This window comes from Urocampus carinirostris, chromosome 5, assembly GCF_059441175.1.
Source record: "Urocampus carinirostris isolate Australia breed hairy pipefish chromosome 5, RoL_Ucar_1.0, whole genome shotgun sequence".
NCBI lineage: Eukaryota > Metazoa > Chordata > Actinopteri > Syngnathiformes > Syngnathidae > Urocampus > Urocampus carinirostris.
In genome coordinates, this window is record NC_142353.1 from 23,090,224 (window position 1) to 23,100,158 (window position 9,935).

The 9,935-nt window shown below is 44.3% G+C and overlaps 1 protein-coding gene across 1 annotated transcript; it reads left to right on the forward strand.

The window, feature by feature from the left end:
* The first annotated feature begins 271 nt into the window (after window positions 1-271).
* Window positions 272-8,007, forward strand: LOC148365776 (ankyrin repeat domain-containing protein 34B-like). Its single transcript, XM_088335096.1, has 3 exons — window positions 272-381; window positions 3,688-3,897; window positions 3,977-8,007. Exons 2-3 carry the CDS (start codon window positions 3,692-3,694, stop codon window positions 5,352-5,354), a joined length of 1,584 nt encoding a protein of 527 aa, XP_088191222.1. The 5' UTR covers window positions 272-381; window positions 3,688-3,691; the 3' UTR covers window positions 5,355-8,007.
* The last annotated feature ends 1,928 nt before the right edge of the window (window positions 8,008-9,935 follow it).

Genomic DNA, 9,935 nt, shown 5'->3' on the forward strand with positions numbered 1-9,935 from the left:
GAGAGGATGTTTTCAAAAGAAATTGCTTTTGTCGCACTAAGCTAACACTTGAGAATGACTAAGCCTGGACTAAAACAATACCTGCCTGCCACCTCGAACCTCCGCATGACGTTGAGGTCCCTTTTGTTGTAACTCACAAAGGAAAGAATTGGTACCTGCGCATAATCTTTACCAAGAGTGAGCGCACTATGCAAAGTGCTGTCATTGGCTACGTGCCTCCCACTGCCGACACTCACATGCTTCATAGAAGAATATATGAGTGTTTGACTGCCTCAATTCTGCAGTTCTCCCTATGCATGGATTGACGCTCTACCGGCTGGATTCTCCTGCCTCTTGATGCTGACCCCATCCCAAAAAAAAGGATCAGGATCATTTTTTGAGGTAGGTCCCGGCCGGCTGACGGGCTTCCACTATTTGTGTGTCTATTTTTTTTTTCTTTTCTTTTTTTTTTTTAACTACTAATCTGAATCGCAGCACGGCGGGGCAGTGGTTAGCGCGTGTGCAGCACAGTTCTAAGGTCTCAGGGACCTCCTGTGTGGGTTCAAATCCAGCTACAGGACTTCCTGTGCGGAGTTTGTATGTTCTCCCCGTGCTTAAGTGGGTTTCCTCCGAGCACTCCGGTTTGCTCCCACATTCCAAACACATGCGTTTCAGGTGGATTGGCCAGTCCAAATTATCCCTAGGTGTGAATGAGCGAGCGAGTTGTCTGTCCCCGTGTGCCCTGCGATTGGCTGGCAACCAGTTCAGGGTGTCCCCTGCCCACTGCCCGATGATTGCTGGGATAGGCTCCAGCACCCCCGCGACCCTACTGAGGATAAGCGGTGCAGCAAATGAGATGAGACTAATTTGAATCAGGCATCAGCTCATATACAGTGTGTCCTCTTTTTCAAGGGAATATTTGTGTTAAAAAAGTGTATTTTTACCCATTTACCTTCTTCACACTGAAGCTATATGAAGGGACAATGCATATTATTTGCCCACTAGATGTCGCTGCATTGTGCCACGCAACTGAAAACGAGAGCTAAAAAGCACAAGAAAGAATGCAAACGACGTAGACTTAGAGTGACCAAACAGCACCATTTTACATCGCCTTTTTCTTGCTGAACCTTTTTGATGGTTTGAGGTAGCCGTAGCAGCAAGTTGGCGGCCAATGATGTTAGTTTTCTCTAGGTAAGGCTCATGGTGTAGCAAATGAATCCAGAATTATCGACCTAAAAATATTTTTAAAAAATACATGCTCATGTGATAGTTCATGATTTTTTTCTTATTATTCTCATCAATAAAATTTTGATGAATGAAATATGTCACCACTAGGGGCGCTAATTAATACACCCCGTCCTTTTAAGTGACCTACACAGGATACATTTTCCACACGTCTCATCATTCACCCTTTCCGCATGAAAGGTTGGGAAAATAAGGACTTTCTGCTTGAACAAGGGTGGGAAAACTGATTTGTGGGCTGCATATTTGGCAGGAGGAAAACAAATTATTCCATTTTCATTCATTTAAATCAATTTTGATATTGTTTTTGATTTGCTGATACGTTCTCAAATTTGATACGTCGGAAATACTGAGTAGTAGGTAATTTTTGATAAAAATAACATAATACATGGCCTGACAGCAATATATTTACTGCATGAATGAATATAAAATAGTCGTGGACCACGAGGGCCTGCAAGGCCTTCTTTGCTGGCCCCAAAAATATAAAATAATTTTTGCCCTTTTTTCCCGTGCAAACATTCATGCAAAAAATTATTTTCTTTAGAATAAGCAGCAATTATATGAGAAAGCGATGTACAAACAGACAATTTAACCCATGTTTGTTTTCAAACATTCATTTCGAACATTGATAATATGCATTGAAAAACTAGCTAGCTCAGCTAATTCAGAAGGTCTTTCATTAAATTAGATAAATATCTTGGTAATTATAATCAATACATGAATAAAAAAAAAAGAATAGCAATTAAAGAAAAATGTAGCCCCCTAATTGAATGTTGGGACTCCGGGGACAAGCTTGACACCAAATTGACACATTTGTATTAATAGCGCTTTTTGTTTAATCATTTTATACATGTTCCCATTTTATTTTTAGTCTTTGGGTGGGCTAAATTAAAAAAACCTGGTGGGCTGCATGTGCCCCGCGGGGCATAGTTTGCCTATCCCTGTGCTAGAAGGTTGAGAAAGATGAATTTTCAGGTGATGTTTTAAATACCTCAACAATAGTCTTGCTGTTTAAATACAGATTATGCCAAATGACTTAATCTATTGGTACCTAAGATAACTTCATAGGTTCTAGAAATGGTATTATCACTTTGTTTTTCTTCCACCACAGCTTCCAAAATTTACAACACTATCCAAGAACGATTGATACCACAAGGTTTGGGAAATAATGACACTTCAAATATGCATTTTTTTAATATACTTATTTTTGGAAAGTTTGTCATTGACTAAAAAGCCGTATTTTGCTGTAGTTTACCAATCTCTTAACAATTCTAACCAATCAAATATTGGCTACATTTCAAATCATTTTAAATGGATTACAACATAGTAAAACTTGATTCACATTTTATAAATTTATTTTAGGTTTGTCCTTAATTTTGCCGGTTTTTGTATTGCATCCTTGTCATCAATGCAGTCTGGAGCATACTGCAGCAGAACAGTGTTCCATTAACGGCTGCATTTACAGTGAATGTGAGGCATAAAAACAACATCATTCACAGTTAATTCACATTATTCACATCAATCTTATCTAAAACAATGCAGGCCAAGATGTTTGAGAAGTAAAGGTAACTAGTATTTTTCTCAGCGTGTTCAACTATTTTGAAGCAAGTGGACATTTTTGTCCTACGTGCATCCCTCATCTACATACGTGTTGAAACACATGCTGACGCTAAAACAGTAGTTCAGTTAAAATCATTTATTAAAATCAAACAAAGTACAAATTAAACAAAAAAAGACGGAATATTTTCTCATACCCTGGGCTTGTTAAAAAGGGCATGTTTTCCAGAAAAAAAAGCCTCAAAAAACTCACGAGACGTTGGTGTGGTTTGAAAGATGAGTCTCTGTGTGTAGTGGAACTTTTCCAAGAAAGCTTTGATTCAGTTGCGGGCCGGATAAGATGACTCATTAGAATTTGAAAGTGTTTTGGCTGGCAAGGGTCCAGACTCATAAGTAAATGTTTCACTCAAAACACATCCAAAAGTAAATATTTTAGTAAATACACTTCAAAGTTATTTATATAATTAACTACAACCAGATAATGTAATAATGTAAATATTCAAACGGATATAACTGGAAAACTCCTATAAGTAAGACTATCCATCCATTATCTGCACTGCTTATCCTCAGTAGGGTCGCGGGTGTGCTGGAGCCCATCCCAGCTATCTTCGGGCAGTGGGCAGGGGACACTCTGAACTGGTTGCCAGCCAGTCGCAGGGCACACAGGGACAGACAACTCACCCGCTCATTCACACTTAGGGACAATTTGAACCGGCCAATTAACCTGACATGCATGTTTTTGCAATGTGGGAGGAAACCGGAGTGCCCGGAGGAAACCCATGCAAGCACGGGGAGAACATGCAAATTCCACACAGGAGGTCCGATTAATTAAGACTATATATGCAGTAATGTTTTACAGTATTCTAACACAAGTGGAAGCTTTGCGGTAAAACTGCCTATTTTTGCCAGCAACATGATGGAGGAGCCAAACGAGGTTCGAACAGACGGCAATTCCCTGCTGAAGGCTGTCTACTGGAGTCGTCTGCGCCTGATTCGTCTGCTTCTCCAGGGCGGGGCCTACGTCAACGAGAGCAACGAAAACGGCGAGACGCCGCTTATGGTGGCCTGCAAGACACGTCACTCCGATACACAGAGTGTCCCCAAACACAAAATAATCCAGTAAGTACCGCTTATCTCTAAATGCTGAGTACTCATTGCTTCATTACGCATATTCCACTTGTTGCCTGGATTGTACCAGATATCTGTTGGAAAACGGCGCAGATCCAAACATCCAAGACAAGAGCGGGAAAACCGCCTTGATGCATGCATGCCACGGACAGGACGGAACGGAAATGGCATCCGTGCTTTTAAGCAGTGGTGCCGATCCAACCCTGGAGGATCACAAGGGCTTGTCTGCTCTCGCTTATGCCGTCAATTCGGGAAACAGGGGCATCCTCAAGATCCTCCTGGATGCTTGTAAAGCTAAAGGGAAAGAGGTCATTATCATCACCACAAACAGGCTCCCGTCTGGACATCAGACCACGAAGCAGTACCACAATGTCCCCCCACCCCTGGACTTTGAAGAGCGGTCATGTCGCACACCAACCAGCTCATCTCTCATGTACGACAAACAACAAGTCCCCCTGCAGTGTTCCTTGACGAGTGGGAATCCTCGACCTGAAAGCCCCCTTCTCCATCTCAGAAACATTAAGAGTCCTGGTTTATGGGTTAGCTCCAATCTTTCTGAGTCAGGATCTCCGATTCGACATCCAAATGGGGATAAGCAACGTAATCTCCCGAAATTCTCCACACAGAAGTGGTTCAAATCTCCGCGCCTGCTTCTCCACAAGGGCCAGAACTCACCGTTGGCTGAGGAGAAAACTGACGGTTTTGAAAATCGGCCTGCGGGTGGTTTGCGACACCATCATATAGGCATGAAAGAAGGGCTCCTCAAGGCATCAGACAATATAGCAGGAAATGACAACAGGAGACAGGATGGAGGAGCCTTTGCCCAAAATATGTCAAACGACAGTGACTCAAATCTTCATCACGAAAACAATCTGATCTTTCACGATGGATATAGTCCTCCCAACAGGGACGCAGCCGACAGTCTTGGCGAGTTAAACAGTTCCAATCTGCAAGAAGTTATCCGTCGACGTAAGATCGGCGTTGAACATTACAGTTCCGATTCTCAGTTAACACAGATTGGCAGCAAAGACCAAAACTCACGCTGCCTGGAAAAAAAGACACATAGGCCCAAGCTGGCAAACAGCCAATCTACTCTGTCAGGCTCCAGGGAGTCACTGGAGAGTTTTCTCAGGGGACGGGTTGGCCTTGGACTGGAACGAAGAGGCTCGGGGGCCCTTCTCCAGGATCATATCTCTTCCACTCGGCCAGGATATCTCCCACCTCTGAACCTGTATGCCCCAATTCCAGCTATCGGTGACTCTCAGTGCCCGCTTAGCTCTAGTCATAAAACACTTAATATTTTTGGTCAAGGAACCAAACCCGTACTGCCCTGTGCACCAGTTTTCCCCAAGGTTGCGGAAACTGGTAAGATGCTCTGGAGGCGCCACTCTATGCAGAGTGAACAGATAAAGCAGCTTTCCAACTTTGAAGAGAAGTTGACTAACTAGTCTTTTTTTTGGCTTCGTTTTCCTTTTTTGACTTCAGTAATTCCTTGTTTTCCTTGGTCTTCTCCTGAGATGGAAGGGAATTTTAGGTATTAAAGGTATGCGGCGTGGGTAACTGACTCCTCACGATTTGGGCATCTGTATGAAAACAAAATGTATCAAACATGAAAACATTTCTAGCATGACTTGGAGATGACCTACTTTACATCGTGCAGGCCAGAAGTGGCCAACCCGCATGTTTTGGGGTTTTCATTTCCTTTACTGTTGATTTCAAATCATCAGGATTGTTAAAAGCCCCTACCAGTTTGCTCATGAGCTGATCATTTGAATCACCAGAGTAGAAAAAGAGAAACCTAGAAAGGACCGGGTTGCCCGCCTCTAATGTGGACCATTCATTTTACTCAGAAAATGAATACCAGTCCGTTATTATTTCAGGCCGAATGGATTATGTGTTTTAAAATATCAGTCAAAGATTGGTTTTATCATCCGGACTATGTTCCCACTTTAGTCATACTGAACATTGTTTTTTTCTCAATAGCTACTTTCTTCAAATTAAAGTGGTACAATACTTAATATGGTTAAGGGGTCAAGGTTGAGTGCTACCGTTGCTAGCGGCAACCCGTTTTCCTTCTGAACACACAGTACAGTTCTTACTTCAAGCACACATGCTTACGAATCGGCAATTTGAATAAAAAGCCGTCTGAAGAGAGTAATGTGCTTCTGATAAACGGGAGGCCAGGCCAATTATCTGATGGCGAATTGGTTTTAGGTATAGTTTTACTGAAGTCCGAAAATCGAAAACACAGCTCTTTGTAAGATTTCGCTGTGTGAAGATTTGAATAACAATTGAAGAGGAAAAGAACGTATGAAGCAAGTTATTAGCTTTATAGTTTAGTATACACTCCAAAAAATGGACAAAAGACATCACTGGATTTTGAACTGGCAAGGCGAACAGGGGAGAACCCGGACCTCAGATCGGATATTCCAACATTTTCTAAAAGCACTTTCTTTTTATTAAGGTCACAAAAGGCCGATCCGGCCTAGAGCGTAGGGAAATCAAAGATTTCAACAGTGAATAATAGTCAAAAACTTAAACTGGCATCCTCCAATGCTAAAAACAGAATAAACTTATCACAAGTAAAAAAAAAACATTAAAAAGTCAACAAACATTGTATTCAACAGACAATTTAGTGGCCTGAGCACAAACCGAATACTCAAAACTGTTCTATCTCAACCGAATTGGTCTACATTTGTAGAATTGCCCCCGAAATTGGGATGATCTTGAAGAGAAGTTTGTACAGTTTGACTCCTTTACACACACTGCAAAACTGTTTAAAAAAACTGTTCTTTGGCATATCCTTTTTCTAATTACTTTTTCTCATTTATTATAATTCTCATCTTTTTCATTATTTTCCTAAAATTATAATCTGGATTCTTACCGAGTATAAACATTGAGGAAAAGGAATAAAATAGGTAAAATTAGAAAAAAATAATGAAAATGTGCAAAATTATCAAGCAAAACAACAACTGACACATAACAATTATGAGTACTGTTAAGTTTTTGGAGTGATGGACCCATGTGGGGGAAGCAGGGTCCTCTAAAAGAGGGGTGGTGTTTAATACAAAAATGAAAAAGAAACAAACAAGGATTCACAAAACAACCAAACAAAACCAAACCTGACAAAGTCCAAACCAGAAACAAAGACTGCAACCGGAAATTAAAAATGCAAGGAATAAAGTAACAAACTGCACTAAAACACTAACAAATTATTCAAAGAAGAAGCTAAAAACAAAGAAAAACAAACCTGGCATGGCAGTGGAATGAAAATAAATCGGTCTGTCTAAAATATCCTTATAAGGGGTGAGGATAATTAAGGACAGGTGTATTGACACTGAACACACCTTTGTCCAGTTTCAAACCCCCTCAGCGCCACCTGGTGGAAGAAGGTGCACCAGACCTTACAGGTATTTTTCTAATCAAGTTCTTTTGCGGTGCCAAAACGAATACCATGAATGCCGTCAAAGCAACAGGACTCGAATATTCAAATATTGTATATTTCTTCAACACGTTTGTTGTAAATGTATTTATTTTATAATCCCTCGCTGTATTGCGGTTTACTTTTCGCTACTTCGCGATTTTCATCATGCATTGTGATCTGAATGCTGTTTGGCTAATGTAGGGTTCAGGAACCTTTTTGAACCAGTTTTGTTCTTTTTTCGCATCGTAAAACAACAATGGCCTAAATGGATCAAATCAATTCTAGAGACCTTCATACTAGTTTCGTGAGCAGTTACCGATACATTTGAGGTTTAGTCTAACTATTTAAATACGAATAAAAACCACAATTTTGGTAAAAGTCCATTTATATACCTTTCACTCCTTTCTCAAGATTCCTTCATTTTTCTCATGTAGGTTTTAGATCAGGTGGTGTAATACAGTCTGTAGTGGTCTTTGATAATTGGGAATCTCTTGGACTATACAAAAAAACATGACTTCACTTGGATAAATATTACAAAATACTGTAAACGAAGTTACTAATGTTATTACCTTCAGTGCAGACGGCACTGGGCTAGAGGAAAGAGTATAGCTCCACCCATTCCTACCACTCACCCAGTCAAATTGCTCTAGGTGCTTTGCTAGAGCTTTTGGGTAAAACGTTTGTCCATCCATCCATCCATTGTCTTCCGCTTATCCGAGGTCGGGTCGCGGGGGCAGCAGCGTTAAAAGGGAAGCCCAGACGTCCCTATCCCCAGCCACTTCCTCCAGCTCATCCGACGGGACCCCGAGGCGTTCCCAAGCCAGCCGAGAGACATAGTCTCTCCAACGTGTCCTGGGCCGCCCCCGGGGCCTCCTGCCGGTGGGACATGCCCGGAACACCTCCCGAGGGAGGCGTCCAGGAGGCATCCTTATTAGATGCCCGAGCCACCTCAACTGGCTCCTCTCAACGCGGAGGAGCAGTGGCTCTACTCCGAGTCCCTCCCGGATGACTGAGCTTCTCACCCTATCTCTAAGGGAGAACCCAGCCACCCTGCGGAGGAAACTCATTTCGGCCGCTTGTATCCGGGATCGAGTTCTTTCGGTCATGACCCAAAGTTCATGACCATAGGTGAGGGTAGGAACGTAGATGGACTGGTAGATCGAGAGCTTTGCCTTTCGGCTCAGCTCCCTCTTCACCACGACAGACCGGTACAAGGTCCGAATGACGGCAGACGCTGCACCGACCCGTCTGTCGATCTCCCGTTCCATCCTACCCTCACTCGTGAACAAGACCCCAAGATACTTGAACTCCTCCACTTGGGGCAAGACCTCCTCCCAGACACGGAGGGAGCATACCACCCTTTTCCGACTGAGAACCATGGCCTCGGACTTGGAGGTGCTGATCCCCATCCCGGCCGCTTCACACTCGGTTGCGAATCGCTCCAGCGAGAGCTGAAGATCACGGGCTGAGGAAGCCAACAGCACCACGTCATCTGCAAAAAGCAGTGACGCAATACTGAGGCCCCCAAACCGGACTCCATCCCCGCCAAGGCTGCGCCTAGAAATTCTGTCCATAAAAGTTATGAACAGAATCGGTGACAAAGGGCAGCCCTGGTGGAGCCCAACCCTCACCGGGAACGAATCCGACTTATTGCCGGCAATGCGGACCAGACTCTGGCACCGGGCATACAGGGACCGCACAGCCCGGATAAGACTGTGCGGTACCCCATACTCCCGAAGCACCCCCCACAGGGCCTCCCGAGGAACACGGTCGAATGCCTTCTCCAAGTCCACAAAACACATGTAGACCGGACAGGCAAATTCCCATGCACCCTCAAGGACCCTGAAGAGTGTATAGAGCTGGTCCAGTGTTCCACGGCCAGGACGAAAACCACACTGTTCCTCCTGAATCCGAGATTCGACTTCCTGGCGGACCCTCCTCTCCAGTACCCCTGAATAGACCTTACCAGGGAGGCTGAGAAGTGTGATTCCCCTGTAGTTGGAACACACTCTCCGGTCCCCCTTCTTAAAGACGGGAACCACCACCCCAGTCTGCCAGTCCAGAGGCACTGTCCCCGATGTCCACGCGATGTTGCAGAGGCGCGTCAACCATGACACGCCCACAACATCCAGAGCCTTAATGAAGTCTGGGCGGATCTCATCGACCCCCGGGGCCCTGCCACCGAGGAGTTTTTTGACAACCTCGGTGACTTCAACCCCAGTGATACGAGAGCCCAACCCAGAGTCCTCAGGCTCTGCTTCCCCAGAGGAAGACGTGCCGGTGGAATTGAGGAGGTCTTCGAAGTACTCCGCCCACCGATTCACAACGTCCCGGGTCGAGGTCAGCAGCGCCCCATCGGCACTATACACAGTGTCGATGGCACACCGCTTCCTCCCCCCAAGACGTCGGATGGTGGACCAGAATTTCCTCGAAGCCGTTCGGAAGTCGGCTTCCATGGCCTCGCCAAACTCCTCCCATGCCCGAGTTTTTGCCTCGGCAACCGCCAAAGCCGCATTCCGCTTGGCCAGCCGATACCTGCCAGCTGCTTCCAGAGTCCCACAGGTCAGGAAGGCCCGATAAGACTCCTTCTTCAGCTTGACGGCAT